Below are 18099 nucleotides of genomic sequence, written 5' to 3' on the forward strand. Positions count from 1 at the left end.
GTCGTGCTAATTAATGGATTGATAAGGCTAGTGCGCTCAGCCCCACGCCGCACCGCACATCACAACTTCCTGAGGTTTCCTTGAAGTTCATAGATGTTTCTCCCGCTGTCTGTCTGTCCACACAGTCCCCAGGGCAACTGCCATGGTCAGGGGTCAACAACGGTGAAAGGGGTCACATTCCAGACTGCAGGGTGGCCTGTGTGTGTCAGAAGAGCCATTAGACTTGAGCTTTATGCTGAAAGGCTGAAAGATGTCATCCGCCCTATTTTCTTCAGGAAGTCTCAGTGGCACTGACCTCATACGACCCGAGGGGTTTTCAGATGAGGCTGGGAGTGATGGGTTTTAGGGTTTGGGAGGGGGTGAAGGGGTCTTGTCCTTCTGGAACTCATTGTGACCAGAGTTTAATTAAAGTTTAGAGTGGAACAAGGGTCTAGTTTGGCCACCACTGAAGCAGAAATACATGGCTTGGGCCAGATTTTGTCCAGTCAGAACATACAGGCATCCATACTTTTATTAATAAACCTTTATATTGACAGGGAAGTCCTACTGAGACGAGGGTCCCTTTTTCAGATGAATTCTGCATAAATACATCAAACGTATATTCAACATACAATATACAAAATGACAAAATATATATTTTTTAAAACAGACACATTTATCAACATAGTGGTCTCTGATCATTTCTCTGAACTGACGAAGGGGACCAGAACACCTCATTCCTTGTTTACAAAAGGTGCTAATCTGCATCACCCCCTTCGACAGCAATCACGTGCCACAGGAGAAGATGGTATATGCCTGGTGCCACATATGTCCAAGTGGATTAGAATCCAAGCCCAGCATGCAGAAACAGAGACACTGATTCATACCAGACAGGGCTGCCACCCCAGCTCTTCCAAATGAACATTAGGTGCTCACAGTGGATGTGCAGGCTTTGACAGTAAATGTGTTACAGCTACACACCCATCCCATTCTGTTGCCATCTGAGTCCTTTTGTCAGCTGCAATGGACAGAACTAATTGAAACACGCCAGCTGTCCCCACTTTCTACATATCTTGGCAGCCTCTCCCTGTTCATTTCCCATTAACATCTCTGAGTGATTTCACAAAGCATTGCCTTGGCCTCCCACTAAATGCCATTCCAAACGCTCCCAGGCAGATTAAACAGTGTGAGGATGAAGAAACTGACCATCGCAAATTTCACTGTGATTTGATTATTAACGTGACGATTTGCTGCTACTCAGCTAGCCGGCCTCCCATTCCTTCATTCTCCTCCAAAATCATTTAGATCAAACCACTCTTGCTGTTTTTCTTCTTGTAACAGAATGGATCGCAGGCAGGCAAGCAGCAATGAGGTGTTGATTCCCAAGGCTGCGTGGGTTTCCTGTCTCCTGCCAGTACCTGTTTTAACCATTTTCCACAGCCACTCAGTCGTGAGCTAGAGGTAGCTAGGCCTTGGCATGCACAGACAGACGCTAGAGAGGTCAAAGAGGAAAAAGCTCAACGTTGTGAATTCCACTACTGAGAAACAGGAAAGTTTCCTGTTAGAGCAGTGCCAAGCTGGAAGGGAGATCAAGGTGGAGTGTGTTTTCTACAGAACCGTCTGCCTCCTCCAACTTCTTCAGGAGACTCCTCACTTTATTTATTTATTTTTGATATATCCTTTTTTTGTGGACGTCCCAGACTGTTCATGTTCTGGTAAAGTGATGATGTGATGTGAGCGAACCGCAGAGTTTGCCTTGTAAATGAGAACACCCGGTGGGCGAGGTGACTGCGATGACTGGGGTGGCTTGGATCTCTTCTCTCTTTTCACAGCGCCAGGCTTCAATGGCCTTTGGTCATGATGGAGAGAATTTACATACCCCTATGTTCTAACTTTAAAACTTTATTTTCATACAGGTTTATTACTCCCCCTCTCTCTTGGTTGTACTGCATACATTGGCGGTGGTGGCTGTGGTGGCCAGGTTATCCATACACCTCTCTGATTTGCATGAGTGATGGTTTGGTTGGCGACTGAATTAGGACATGATTTAGATATCTAATCCAGAGGGAGGTCGGGCTCGTTTGCAGGTGGCCATCCCAGGTGTGCCTGAAATAAATGGCAAAGCGTTGACAAAGGGTTATGTTCTATTATTTGAAAGTCATCCTGCATTTGGGTATCTACTAAAGTAAACCAATATGTTTGGATGCAAAAATAGTGATAAGAGCGTCTGCTAAATGACTTAAATGTAAATGTAAATATGCGCACACAGTAGAACTGCTTTGGCTCTCAATGGTCTGTTGTTGTTTCATTGAAATCCTCTTGTATTTTGTTCATTGATAATTGATTATGGACAACCTCTTACTTATTCACAACCTATTCTCCCCAAGAGGAGAGGGGTTTATGTGAAGTAAGTCATGCACGATCAGTCAATGGGAAATACCATTATACTCTTGGTAAAGTATTCCTTTTTAGGGCAATATCAGTAGAAATGGTACAAATAGGGAGGTTCATGAACCCTTGTAAGACATCACAGTAAAATGGAGGAATGTATTGCAAAAGGAAATAGCAAAATTGTATTATACTGGGAAAGATTGGTTAGTCTGTGGACATTGGAAGGTTGGAGTTAACATCAGAATGAATGATGGATTGGCCACTGTGTGTGAAAATTCAGCACTTGAGGAAATGTGTACTGTATGTATAATTATTTAACTTCATGTACCGTACATGTGGGCGAAACATTTAGTCCGTTAGTCTGCTGTAATCAGGAGCGGGCTGGTAGGGAAAAATAAATCAAAGTAACGCACAACCTGCATTTACATGTAAAAACATCCAAGACTCATCAACTATCAGTCAATCTCCTCAGACTGACATAATGGTCTCTCTCTGTGAGAGACATGGTGTCATGATGGACCACCTAATCCTTTATTGATGGCTCTGGTTGCTGGCAGCACAGACCATCTGCCCGCTCTGTCTCTCTGGGTGCGTTCCAAATGGCACCCTTTTCACTATATAGTTCACTACTTCTGACCAGGGCCCATAGGGATATGTAAAGGGAATAGGGTGCAATTTGGAATGAACACTCTCAGTGTAGAGGGAGGGATGGAGGGGAGAGGAGTGGTGGCCAGATGTTCCAGGGGGACAGAGAGGGTCAGATGTGAAGGGTGTCAGAGACAGGACAGCTGTGGAACGACCCCAGGGGTCACAGAGGTCACCCTCGTCCCCGATGGACACATCAGTCACAGAGGGGGTGTCCTGAAGCCTGTCGTCCATCTGGTGTCCCTTTCTCCCTCCCTCCATCTATCCCGCTTTCCCTCTCTTCGTCCATCCATTTGTCTCTCCATCCATTCATCCACCCCCTCCCTCCATCCCTCATTCCATTCGTCCCTCCATCCCCTCCTCCCTTCTCTCAGTGCCACACCAAATCCCCAGAGTACGCAGGCCACAGGAACAACTATAGAAAGATCAATAGTGGCCTGAAATGTCATCTGGTGAACAGTGATGCCAACACTCCCCAAGGGAGTGTCAATGTCAAATTGTGCACAAACCGATGAATTGTCCCTGACCTCCCGTGCACTGAATACGGGAGTATCACTGTCTCCTCCTAACCAGGCCTAGGACATACACAGTGGGGCTGTCCTCAAGCACTGCTTTTTCTCCATCTGTTCCATGTGTTTTCATGTTTTTGTACCCATGTTACGGCTTAATTTGAATGACTATCTCAGATGTTTATTGGTGCAGTTTGGCTTGCCTGCTGAATGAAATTGTGAGATTTTTCAGGAAGATAACATTTTGTCCTGAGAGATGAAGGAGAAGTGTAAACCTGAAGTTTGTGATTGACTGTGGAACTACAGTTGACAGTCATCAGATGCAGTTGCGAGGAGAGCTGTTAGTTGCTTTGGGCGGTGACAGTATTAACAGTGTAATGGTGCTTTGAGCGGTAGGTAAGTATTACCAATTGAAATGTTCTTGTAACAGCATTAATCCCTGTGATGAAACATGTCAGAGAAGAATTCCTGTCACTTGGATACTACCAGGCCCTCGCTTTACCATCAGACAAGAATACAATCTAAACTTGTTATGGGATTGGTACATTCTCAACAATAACAAACATGTTGTTCCATTGATGGATCACTTCTCGTGTCTCTGTGTGTTTGCTCTAGGCATATGCTCAACACAGTATGAACCAGATAGTAGCTGAGGGCCATATATGATAGCATACCATGTTACCATCAGCCCCTAGGCATACCAGACAGTAATAGGGATTGTAATGTGACCGTAACACATTCACAATCAGATCCTGCCCTTCATTAGAATGAGAAGGCAGAACCTGGCTGTGTGTGTGTGTGTGTGCGCGTGTGAAGTGTACGGCCCCTCCCTCGGCCTGGTCTAGTCTGGCAAACTGTTTTAATGAGGAGATGGAGAGTTTCAGGCTGACACATCAGGTCCCCCCTGCCTCCATTACACCCCATTATAATCATCATTAAGATAACCCACCACCGCTCATTGTGTCCTCAGTATTACAGCCTCAGCCGTCCTATTGGCTTCCTTCCTCCACAATGTGTCTAGGAAAGAGAGGGGTTTCCACGGCAACATCAGCGAAGGGCGACATTTCGACAGATAATGATTTGCCTCGCTCTCATTTTCTCTCTCTCTCTCTCGCTCGTTCTCTCGCTCTCTCTCGGTATACCCAGACAAGGAATCCTTATTTAAGACCCTGTTTATAATAAAGCCGTATTATTATACCCAGACCTGAATTCATTTGGAAAGTCGTGACACCTTTGCCTCCCCCGCTGCTCCTGTAAAGGCGAAGGGGGAACGTGTTTAAAATCTCCATACAGCGTTTTATTACCCTTTTATGGGCGTTAGAATCCTTGGAAGATTAAGCGGGTTCTATTAAGCCCTGGATATTCCAATAGGAGTCTGCCTGCTCTGAGGAGCTGAGCTCTCACTGGCTGCTGAAGGCAGTAGGCTAGCTCTCATTTGTCACTGGCTGCTCTCTGCGGCGCTCTGAGACTCCCATGGAGCTGTTCAATTGAGGCTCTAGTAAGCCTTCTTGAATCTCTGCTGCATTAGAGGCAGAAGTTAGAGATGCTTAACTTCTTGCGTCGAGCCATCCCGGATCCGGGATCGTGACTACAGCCTCAAGCCCATTACCATAACGCAACGTTAACTATTCATGAAACTCGCAAATGAAATGAAATCAATATGCTAGCTCTCAAGCTTAGGCTTTTGTTAACAACACTGTCATCTCAGATTTTCAAAAATATGCTTCTCTACCATAACAAAATAGCATTTTGCGTTAGCATTTAGCATTAGCATTTAGCGTTAGCATTAGCAGGCCACATTTTCGCAAAAACATTCAATAAATAATTTATCTTTGAAGAACTTCGAATGTTTTCAATGAGGAGACTCTCAGTTAGATAGCAAATGTTCAGTTTTTCCTGAAAGATTTTTTGTGCAGGAGAAATCGGTCCGTTTGGTGCGTCACATTTGGCTACCAAAAAAAAACGAAAATTCAGTTATCCAAACGCCAAACTTTTTTCCAAATTAACTCCATAATATCGACTGAAACATGGCAAACGTTGTTTAGAACCAATCCTCAAGGTGTTTTTCACATATCTCTTCAATGATGTATCGTTCCTGGAAGTATGAGTCTCCTTCTGTAACGCAAGGTACAATGTTTGCCACTGGGAATTACGCACCGATTTAGACAAAGGACACCGGACGGCCCCCTGGCAAATGTAGTCTCTTATGGCCAATCTTCCAATGATATGCCTACAAATACGCCACAATGCTGCAGACATCTTGGATGAACGGCAGAGCGCATAAGCTCGTTCACAGCATATTCACAGCCATATAAGGAGACCTCGGTAAAACACAGCGTCAAAAATCCTGTTCATTTCCTGTTTGAAGTTTCTTCTTGGTTTCGCCTGTAAGATCAGTTCTGGGGTACTCACAGATAATATCTTTGCAGTTTTGAAAACGTCAGAGTGTTTTCTTTCCAACGCTGGCAATTATATGCATAGTTCGTGACAAAATATTGCACTTAAAACGGGCACGTTTTTTTATCCAATAATGACATAGCGCCCCCGTAGGTTGAACAGGTTAAAGGGCCATTCTGTCCCAGTCTGTCTTTCTTTCTCTCCCTCTATCTCAATCTGTCTCTCCATTTTCTCCTTCCTCTTTAATATTTGTTCTCTTTACTTGCAGGTTATATTTCTGTATTCAGAGTGATTCCACTTCCCAGCTGATTTGCTCATTTGAAACCTATATTTTAGGTTTAATGCTGCTACCACTGTCTTGGTTAGGCATATTCCTTTCACCCTGCATTTCGTTATGAAGAGAGCTGACTGTGGTCAGGACAACACAGTGAAATATGCCTTTATCACCACTAGCACTTGTCCTGTCAGCCACCATTTTCTCGAGCAGGGCTTTTTGTCTATAGATTCCAATTAAAGCCTCCTTGAGATTTATGTTCTCTGTGGCATTATTTATTTAGTAGAAACATTGTAGCCCATTAAAATGTTATGCTCTTGGTACTGAATATGGAAATTCATTGGAATTCTCCTTGTTACAAAAGCTCCTTGTCTTCCCAGGGACCCAGATGAAGTAGCTGGCTGGGTTCAAAGTGTTTGGCTGTAGCCTACAGCTTTAGAAATCCCTTGAAAGATCTGTGGGGTGAAGACGCAGCAAGGCCATGATAAGGGGCCGTGATCTCTTTTCACAGCACAATTGAAACATAATTATTTCATGCCAGATTGTGTGCTCAGCAAAGCCCTGAATAGTAGTGGCATTTAACTTTAATTAGGTGTGATTTATTCATACTGACTGGATCGCTCGCAGAAATTGGATCATCTGATTATAGTCAAGCATGAAAATGACCTGATTAAACACTTCATAAAACCTAGGGAGGGAAAGAAAAAGGGATCCTTGGGTAGGAGACGTGTAGAAGCAGTACGGTGAGGGAGAGAGGGGAGGGGACAGGGGAGACAGGCAGATACACTATATATACAAAAGTATGTGGACACCCCTTCAAATTAGTGGATTCGTCTATTTCAGCCACACCCGTTGCTGACAGGTGTATAAAATCAAGCACACAGCCATGCAATCTCCATTGACAAACATTGGCAGTAGAATGGCCTTACTGAAGAGCTCAGTGACCTTTCAGTTCGTCAAATTTCTGCCCTACTAGAGCTGCTCCGGTCAACTGTAAGTGCTGTTATTGTGAAGTGGAAATGTCTAGGAGCAACAACGGCTCAGCAGCAAAGTGGAAGGCCACACAAACTCCCAGAACGGGATGAGCAGGTGTCCATATACTTTTGGTCATGTAGTGTATTTCTTTTTCTTCTGCACACATGGTTCTCAATAACAGTTAGACAGACACTTCTCCCAGCTTTTTCAGTACACTAGGCAATGGTATATCTACATCCTCCCTTAACGTTCCTTATCTCTTTGCCTCTGCAGGTGTGACGACGAATGAGAATCCAGAGTCCAAGGCTGTCAGCTCGGCCAAAGTATCAGGGCTCCAGCGTAGCCAGGAGCAGAGTAACGAGGTGTCCTTCACTCCGCGTTTGTCCAGCCCCACCCCGGCCTCCCCGCCTACGGGCTCCCCTGCCCCCTCTGCCACTGCGGCAGCCCCCACTCAGCCCCACCCAAGGGTGCGGCTCTCCTCCCCGCCCCCCCTCCTCATCAAGAGAGAGTCAGACCGGGCACTGCCCATCCCCACCCCTCCCCTGCTGAGGGCCCAGCCCCACCCTCTCCAGGAGCACCGGGTCCCTGTCTCGCTCCCTCTCCCCCAGCACCAACACCACGCCAGGCCTCTCATCAGCCACCAACATCACCAGCATCACCCACTGCAGTACAACAGCCTGCACGACATCAGGTACAGTAGGACCACATCTTATCCGTATGCTCTGGGTCTGTTTAGTTCTGCCTAGCTCTCTTACATGATCTGGGTCTGTTTAGTTATGCCTAGCTCTCTTACATGATCTGGGTCTGTTTAGTTATGCCTAGCTCCCTTTCATGATATGGGTCTGTTTAGTTATGCCTAGCTCTCTTACATGATCTGGTTGTGTTTAGTTCTGCCTAGCTCTCTTACATGATCTGGATCTGTTTAGTTCTGCCTAGCTCTCTTACATGATCTGGTTTTGTTTAGTTATGCCTAGCTCCCTTTCATGATCTGGGTCTGTTTAGTTATGCCTAGCTCTCTTACATGATCTGGGTCTGTTTAGTTATGCCTAGCTCTCTTACATGATCTGGGTCTGTTTAGTTATGCCTAGCTCCCTTTCATGATCTGGGTCTGTTTAGTTATGCCTAGCTCTCTTACATGAGCTGGGTCTGTTTAGTTATGCCTAGCTCTCTTACATGATCTGGGTCTGTTTAGTTATGCCTAGCTCTCTTACATGATCTGGGTCTGTTTAGTTATGCCTAGCTCTCTTACATGAGCTGGGTCTGTTTAGTTATGCCTAGCTCTCTTACATGATATAGGTCTGTTTAGTTATGCCTAGCTCTCTTACATGATCTGGGTCTGTTTAGTTATGCCTAGCTCTCTTACATGATCTGGGTCTGTTTAGTTATGCCTAGCTCCCTTTCATGATCTGGGTCTGTTTAGTTATGCCTAGCTCTCTTACATGATCTGGGTCTGTTTAGTTATGCCTAGCTCTCTTACATGATCTGGGTCTGTTTAGTTATGCCTAGCTCTCTTACATGATATGGGTCTGTTTAGTTATGCCTAGCTCTCTTACATGAGCTGGGTCTGTTTAGTTATGCCTAGCTCTCTTACATGATATGGGTCTGTTTAGTTATGCCTAGCTCTCTTACATGATCTGGGTCTGTTTAGTTATGCCTAGCTCTCTTACATGATATGGGTCTGTTTAGTTATGCCTAGCTCTCTTACATGAGCTGGGTCTGTTTAGTTATGCCTAGCTCTCTTACATGATCTGGGTCTGTTTAGTTATGCCTAGCTCTCTTACATGATCTGGGTCTGTTTAGTTATGCCTAGCTCTCTTACATGATCTGGGTCTGTTTAGTTATGCCTAGCTCTCTTACATGATCTGGTTGTGTTTAGTTCTGCCTAGCTCTCTTACATGATCTGGATCTGTTTAGTTCTGCCTAGCTCTCTTACATGATCTGGTTTTGTTTAGTTCTGCCTAGCTCTCTTACATGATCTGGTTTTGTTTAGTTATGCCTAGCTCTCTTACATGAGCTGGGTCTGTTTAGTTATGCCTAGCTCTCTTACATGAGCTGGGTCTGTTTAGTTATGCCTAGCTCTCTTACATGAGCTGGGTCTGTTTAGTTATGCCTAGCTCCCTTTCATGATCTGGGTCTGTTTAGTTATGCCTAGCTCTCTTACATGATCTGGGTCTGTTTAGTTATGCCTAGCTCTCTTACATGATATGGGTCTGTTTAGTTATGCCTAGCTCTCTTACATGAGCTGGGTCTGTTTAGTTATGCCTAGCTCTCTTACATGATCTGGTTTTGTTTAGTTATGCCTAGCTCTCTTACATGATCTGGTTGTGTTTAGTTCTGCCTAGCTCTCTTACATGATCTGGATCTGTTTAGTTCTGCCTAGCTCTCTTACATGATCTGGTTTTGTTTAGTTCTGCCTAGCTCTCTTACATGATCTGGTTCTGTTTAGTTCTGCCTAGCTCTCTTACATGATCTGGTTCTGTTTAGTTCTGCCTAGCTCTCTTACATGATCTGGTTCTGTTTAGTTCTGCCTAGCAGTCTTCTTATACTTTATACCTTGCTGATATGATATGATACAATACCTCATTGACTTACATCAGATAGCGTGTTGATTCCACCTGCGCTGATCTGTCACGTATCTAGCAAAGGATAACAGGATAGTTCGAAAGTAGTTTGGCTACAATCTGCTATCTAATGTTCAAAAATATGACCTAGGTGACATCGTCTAATGACCCAATTTCATCCTCAAAACAGGCTGAATTAATCAAAGCTAAAACATTAGTCGTTATCTTGTGTACTCAAAATGGAATTTCAGATCAGCACATCACATATACACATACATTCTCAGAATTCATAGACACAGCTTCCAGTCATGTAATAAACCCATTCAAATTCACTGTACCAGAATCTACAGTTGAAGTCAGAAGTTTACATACACTTAGGTTGGAGTCATTAAAACTTGTTTTTCAACTACTCCACAAATGTATTGTTAATTCTTAGGACTAGGGGTCCCAACTTCCGGTGAAACTGGAGGGAGCGAAATTCCAATAAATAATCATAAATAATATGGATTTTAAACATTTATGTACATATAAGTGTCTTATATCGGTTGAAAGCTTAAATTCTTGTTAATCTAACTGCACTGTCCGATTTACAGTAGCTATTAAAGCGAAAAGATGCCATGCGATTGTTTGAGGACAGCCCCCCCACATCAAAATATTTTTCCACCAGCACAGGTTGCATACATTCACAAATAACGATTAAATATTCACTTACTTTTTGAAAATCTCCCTCCGATTTGTCATCCAAAGGGTCCAAGCTATAACATGTTTTTTAATTTTTTTAATTTAACCTTTATTTAACCAGGCAAGTCAGTTAAGAACATATTCTTATTTTCAATGGCGGCCTGGGAACAGTGGGTTAACTGCCTGTTCAGGGGCAGAACGACAGATTTGTTTGTACCTTGTCAGCTCGGGGGTTTGAACTTGCAACCTTCCGGTTACTAGTCCAACGCTCTAACCACTAGGCTACGCTGCCGCCCCCAATGTAGTGTCATTGTGTTAGATAAAATCCTTCTTTATATCCCAAAACGTCCATTTAGTTGGCACCATCGATTTGAGTAATCCACTCTTTTAACATGCAGAGAAAGAAATCCAAAAATCTTCCCCTAAACTTTGTTTCAACAAGTCAAAATACGTTTCTATTTACTCTTCAGATACCCTAAAATGTAGTCAAACTATAATATTTCTTACGGAAAGAAGTATGTTCAATAGGAAACCGATTTTAGCAGGTGCATAATGTCTTCATAGTCCACCCAAACACGAATTGCATCCATAGGAATTGCATCCAGGGAGCTCATTTTCAATAATTTGAGGATGGTCCCTCAAAAAAAATTTTGGTTGGTTTTTCTTTGGATTTTCTCCTACCATATCTGTTGTGTTATATTCTCCTACATTATTTTAACATTTCTAGAAACTTTCTTTCCAATGGTACTAATTATATACATATCCTTGCTTCAGGGCCTGAGCTACAGGCAGTTTACTTTGGGCACGTCATTCAGACAGGAAGTGGAGAAAAAAGGAGCCCTAAGAAGTTTAACAAACTATAGTTTTGGCAAGTCGGTTAGGACAACTACTTTGTGCATGACACAAGTAATTTTTCAACAATTGTTGACATACAGATTATTTTTACTTATAATTCACTGTATCACAATTCCAGTGGGTCAGAAGTTTACATACACTTAGTTGACTGTGCCTTTAAAAAGCTTGGAAAATTCCATAAAATGATGTCATGGCTTTAGAAGCTTCTGATATGCTGATTGACATCATTTGAGTCAATTGGAAGTGTACATGTGGATGTATTTCAAGGCCTACCTTCAAACTCAGTGCCTCTGCTTGACATCATGGGAAAATCAAAAGAACTCAGCCAAGACCTCAGAAAAATATTGTAGACCTCCACAGGTCTGGTTCATCCTTGGAAGCAATTTCCAAACGCCTGAAGGTACCACGTTCATACGCAAGTATAAACACCATGGGACCACGCAGCCGTCATACCGCTCAGGAAAGAGACGCGTTCTGTCTCCGAGAGATGAATGTACTTTGGTGAGAAAAGTGCAAATCAATCCCAGAACAACAGCAAAGGGCCTTGTGAAGATGCTGGAGGAAACGGGTACAAAAGTATCTATATCCACAGTAAAACAAGTCCTATATCGATATAACCTGAAAGGCCACTCAGCAGGGAAGAAGCCACTGCTCCAAAACCACCATAAAAAGGCCAGACTATGGTTTGCAATTGCACGTGGGGACAAAGATCATACTTTTTGGAGAAATGTCCTCTGGACTGATGAAACAAAAATAAACTGTTTGGCCATAATGACCATCGTTATGTTTAGAGGAAAAAAGGGGAGGCTTGCAAACCGAAGAACACCATCCCAACCCGTGAAGCACTGGGGTGGCAGCATCATGTTGTGGGGTTGCTTTGCTGCAGGAGGGCCTGGTGCACTTCACAAAATAGATGACATCATGGGGGAGGAAAATGACATGGATATATTGAAGCATCATCTCATGACATCAGTTAAATCTTGGTTGCGAATGGGTCTTCCAAATGGACAATGACCCCAAACATACTTCCAAAGTTGTGGCAAAATGGCTTAAGGACAACAAAGTCAATGTATTGGAGTGGCCATGACAAAGCCCTGACCTAGCGTCCCACGTGGCCAACATCCAGTGAAATTTCAGAGCGTCAAATTCAAAACCAGAAATATTATAAAAATTCATAAAACATACAAGTGTTATACATTGGTTTAAAGATTAACTTCTTGTTAATCCAACCACGGTGTCAGATTGCAAAAAGGCTTTGCGGCGAAAGCATACAATGCGATTGTCTGAGAACAGCGCCCAGCAAATCAAATCAAATGTATTTATATAGCCCTTCGTACATCAGCTGATATCTCAAAGTGCTGTACAGAAACCCAGCCTAAAACCCCAAACAGCAAGCAATGCAGGTGTAGAAGCACGGTGGCTAGGAAAAACTCCCTAGAAAGGCCAAAACCTAGGAAGAAACCTAGAGAGGAACCAGGCTATGTGGGGTGGCCAGTCCTCTTCTGGCTGTGCCGGGTGGAGATTCTAACAGAACATGGCCAAGATGTTCAAATGTTCATAAATGACCAGCATGGTCGAATAATAATAAGGCAGAACAGTTGAAACTGGAGCAGCGCCCAGCAGACAAATCATTACAAACAGTTACCAGCCAAGTAGAGGAGTTACACAAGTCAGAAATAGCGATACAATTAATCACTTACCTTTCATGATCTTCATATGGTTGCACTCACAAGACTCCCATTTACTCAATAAATGTTTGTTTTGTTCGATAAAGTCCCTCTTTATATCCAAAACCCTCAGTTTTGTTCAGTAATCCACAGGCTCAAACGCAGTCAAACAGACAGACGAAAAATCCAAATAGTATCCGTAAAGTTTTGTAGAAACATGTCAAACGATGTTTATAATCAATCCTCAGGTTGTTTTTGGCCTAAATAATCGATAATATTTCAACCGGACAATAACGTCATCAATATAAAAGGTAAACAAGAAAGGCGCGCTCTGAGTTGTGCGCATGAAAAACCTCTGGGACACTGTAGGGTCCACTCATTCAGAGTGGTCTTACTCTCTCATTTTTCAGAATATAAGCCTGAAACAATTTCTAATCTAGTGGAAGCCATTGGAAGTGCAATTTGAGTCCTAAATCAATGGATAATGTAATGGCATTCAATAGAAAACTACAAACATTTAAAAAATCCCACTTCCTGGATGGATTTTTCTCAGGTTTTCGCCTGCCAAATCAGTTCTGTTATACTCACAGACATTATTTTAACAGTGTTTTCTATCCAAATCTACCAATTATATGCATATCCTAGCTTTCTATGCCTGAGTAGCAAGCAGTTTACTTTGGGCACGCTTTTCATCCGGAGGTGAAAATAGTGCCCCCTACCTTTGTGAAGTTAAACAATTTTAAAGGCAATGCTACCAAATACTAATTGAGTGTATGTCAACTTCTGACCCACTGGGAATGTGATGAAAGAAATAAACGCTGAAAAAAATAATTCTCTCTACTATTATTCTGACATTTCACATTCTTAAAATAAACTGACCTAAGATTTTTTTAGTAGGATTAAATGTCAGGAATTGTGAAAAACTGAGTTTAAATGTATTTGGCTAAGGTGTATGTAAACTTCTGACTTCAACTGTATATAACTCATTGGTCTTTCTTTCTTTCTGTCTTCTCTACAGTCACAGCGGCAGCAGCGCAGGCCTCCCCAAACACCACCACCTGCCCCCCTCACCACACCACCTGAGCAGCCTCCCCTCCTCCACCCAGGGCCTGCCTCTCTCCATAGCCAACCTCTCTACCTCACACTATTCCTCCCTGCGAAGCCCGGCCCATCGCCATCCGGCCATGTTCGCAACCCCCGCTACACTGCCGCCACCTCCGACCTTACCCACTAACAGTCTTGTGGTCCCTGGGCACCCTGCTGGCACCCCCTACCCTGGTAAGATTGCCCTCCTTACATCTCTGGTAGCAAGGCTAGTCCGTCTGCCTGTCTTGGCAGCGAGAGTGTAGAAACTGGACACGTTCAGCTATGTGTGTATTCTCCTTGTAGTACTAATATGTTTTACTTAGACTTTGCTCTATAGTATTTTGTGACCTGTTTGCTTGATAAATTAATAATAAATCAAATCACATTTTATTTGTCACATACACAGTTTACAGCAATTATAAAAGGTGAAGCAAAATGCTTATGTGCTAGCTCCCTCAACAAAGCAGAACATTAATCAATATAATAAATGTAAGAGTATAAAATAACAAGTAGTAGAGGTAATAATAGGTCATGGTAATGATCTAATGGGATATTTGAGAACAAAGGGCTATTCTGTAACATTAAGTAGCAATTCAGCCAAAGTAACAATCTAATGTGATTTTAAAGTCAATTGTTGCAGAAATGTAAACCCAACTGTACAATAAAAGCATCCAAGTACAGAGGGAATAAAAGTTAATTATGTGATATTAAGTAGATGTTAACATGCCAGGTTACATTGATCTGAAACCAGTGTTGGGGAAGCTACTTTGAAAATATAGTTTACCAAGCAACCAATTACTTCTCAATGGAATATGTTGAGCTACACTAAAGCTACCCTTAAGAAAAATATAGTTTACTTAACTAAAGTGATGTTGAAATATTTGTTCACCACACCCAAACTACTTAGTGGATTATCATATCTAAATCTGAAATGTCATAGACTACAAATTGCAAGAACAGATCACTCTGGAGTCAGATGTTAACAGAATGTGTAATTTAGCCTATTAAACACAAAAACTATGTTTCAAGTGAGAATTAGGCAGGTCTGATGCCGAAAAAGAAAGGAATTTCTTGCCTACTTCACCCACCTATATTTTATTTTGGCAAAAAAAAGTAGTGTGTAGTTCCAGTAGTTAACTACACCACTACTGTAATAATAATAATAATAATATATGCCATTTAGCAGACGCTTTTATCCAAAGCGACTTACAGTCATGTGTGCATACATTCTACGTATGGGTGGTCCCGGGGATCGAACCCACTATCCTGGCGTTACAAGCGCCATGCTCTACCAACTGAGCTACAGAAGGACCACGGTCAAATGTAATTAACTAGTAAAAACACTACCAAGATTGGAATTTAGTTCAACTACCACCAAGCTACAGCAAAATGTCATTCAATTACTAAACTCAGCAAAAAAATAAACGTCCTCTCACTGTCAACTGTGTTTATTTTCAGCAAACTTACCGTGTAAATATTTGTATAACACGATTCAACAACTGAGACATAAACTGAACAAGTTCCACAGACATGTGACTTAAAGAAATTGAATAATGTGTCCCTGAACAAAGGGGGGGGTCAAAATCAAAAGTAACAGTCAGTATCTGGTGTGGCCTCCAGCTGCATTAAGTACTGCAGTGCATCTCCTCCTCATGGACGGCACCAGATTTGCCAGTTCTTGCTGTGAAATGTTACCCCACTCTTCCACCAAGGCACCTGCAAGTTCCCGGATATTTCTGGGGGGAATGGCCCTAGCCCGCACCCTCCGATCCGACAGGTCCCAGAAGTACTCAATGGGATTGAGATCCGGGCTTTTCGCTGGCCATGGCAGAACACTGACATTTCTGCCTTGCAGGAAATCATGCACAGAACGAGCAGTATGGCTGGTGGCATTGTCATGCTGGAGGGTCATGTCAGGATGAGCCTGCAGCAAGGGTACCACATGAGGGAGGTGGATGTCTTCCCTGTAATGCACAACATTGAGATTGCCAGCAATGACAACAAGCTTGCCAGACCATGACGGACCCTCCACCTCCAAATCGATCCCGCTCCAGAGTACAGCCCTCGGTGTAACAATCATTCCTTTGACAATAAACGTGAATCCGACCATCACTCCTGGTGAGACAAAACCGCGACTTATCAGTGCAGAGCACTTTTTGCCAGTCCTGTCTGGTCCAGCGACGGTGGGTTTGTGCCCATAGGCAATGTTGTTGCTGGTGATGTCTGGTGAGGACCTGCCATATAACAGGACTACGACTACTCAGTCCAGCGTCTCAGCCTATTGCGGACAGTCTGAGCAATAGATTGTGCGTTCCTGGTGTAACTCGGCAGTTGTTGTTGCCATCCTGTACCTGTTCCCGCAGGTGTGATGTTCGGATGTACCGATCCTGTGCAGGTGTTGTTACACATGGTCTGCCACTGCGAGGACGATCAGCTGTCTCCATGTAGCACTGTCTTAGGCTTCTCACAGTACAGACATTGAAATGTATTGCCCTGGCCACATCTGCAGTCCTCATGCCTCCTTGCAGCATGCTTAAGGCACGTAAACACAGATGAGCAGGTGTTTTTCAGAGTCAGTAGAAAGGCCTCTTTAGTGTCCTTCATAACTGTGACCTTAATTGCCTACGGTCTGTAAGCTGTTAGTGTCTTAACGACCGTTCCACAGGTGCATGTTTATTAATTGTTTATGATTCATTGAACAAGCATGGGAAACAGTGTTTAAACCCTTTGCAATGAAGATCTGTGAAGTTATTTGGATTTTTATGAATTATCTTTCAAAGACAGGGTCCTGAAAAAGGGACGTTTCTTTTTTTGCTGAGTTTAGTTGAACTACATAGTTCATTACTCTCCAACACTACCTGTAACCATTCAATTATCATTTTATGATCAGGTAAGTGAAGTAATTTATTACAATTGCACATGCAGTAAAGGAGGGAATAATGGGTATATACGACTCTAATTGAAAGATTAGTGGAATCTGTGTGGGTTGCTGGACAGGTAGGATGACTGACAGTGTCGGTGAACAGGTGGTCACGTGTCAGGTGACAGAGGAATGTATGAGACTTGAGGCAGGAATTCCTTTAACCATAAAGTGGTATATTTACTGGTAGTCTGTGCTGCATCACAAAGGAAACAAATAACATGTATACAATCAAATTCATAATCAAAGATCAAATCATAGCAGTCATTATTAACAATTCACATTACACAATATGTTTGAAGCGTGCGCTCCAAGCCGCACTCCGCGGTGATAACTATAAACAATAACTGAATGGCCCACTCTCCCGATCACCACAGATCATTCAGATGAAAGGTAAGAGTCGGTGGACTTACGTGGATTCATGGACGCACAGAACTTCTGGATCAGATGGATTTAGGGAAGAGAAAGCAGCGAGATCAGGCAATGGCAATTTCCTCCTTTTATGGAGTTGAGATCTGTTGGACATTTCCACCTGACCTAATTAAAGCGCCCCTGGCCCAGCTGAGTAAATGGCAATTAATTAAAGGAGTATTCCACCAACTCCATGGGCCTTTTCTACAGCCACCCCGGAAATTTGTTAATTTCCACATTCCTCAAAAGGCTCATTGCTCCCCATCCTCTGTTATCTCAGGGAGAGGAATCAGTCGGGCAACTGGCCGGATATATGTCCGGTTCTTCACCTGGATTTCCACTGATCTAACACGACCATCGGTCCCAGGCATGGTCTTAGTTATACGGCCCACCGGCCAGGAGGCTCGAGGCAGCTGAGGGTCCACCATCATTACTACTTGGCCAGTTTCCAGGCTGGCCATTTCTCTCCGCCATTTCCCTCTGTGCTGTAGACTTGGTAGGTAATCCCGAATGAATCGGGCCCAAAAATGGTCAGCTAAGATTTGGCTGTGTCGCCACCGGCGTCTGCCTACGAGGTTGGTATCAGCATACATGGCTTGAGGAAGTGACGCATCTCGACGTCCCATCAAGAGCATATTCGGTGTAACCGGATCGGGGTCAGCGATGTCTGCAGAGAGATATCCCAAGGGTTTGGAGTTCAGAATCCCTTCCACCTCTATCAGGACAGTCCTCAAGACAGTTTCAGTGA

At 43.3% G+C, this 18099-nt stretch overlaps 1 protein-coding gene across 1 annotated transcript in view; it reads left to right on the forward strand.

The window, feature by feature from the left end:
* Positions 1-18099, forward strand: part of fbrsl1 (fibrosin-like 1) — a 503490-nt gene that overhangs the window by 458819 nt on the left and 26572 nt on the right. The window contains 2 exon segments of the mRNA XM_046351071.1: positions 7444-7861; positions 13953-14212. Of these exon segments, the coding sequence (XP_046207027.1) occupies positions 7444-7861; positions 13953-14212 (678 nt within the window).

The sequence above is a fragment of the Oncorhynchus gorbuscha genome, linkage group LG05 (genome assembly GCF_021184085.1).
Source record: "Oncorhynchus gorbuscha isolate QuinsamMale2020 ecotype Even-year linkage group LG05, OgorEven_v1.0, whole genome shotgun sequence".
Taxonomy (NCBI): Eukaryota; Metazoa; Chordata; class Actinopteri; order Salmoniformes; family Salmonidae; genus Oncorhynchus; species Oncorhynchus gorbuscha.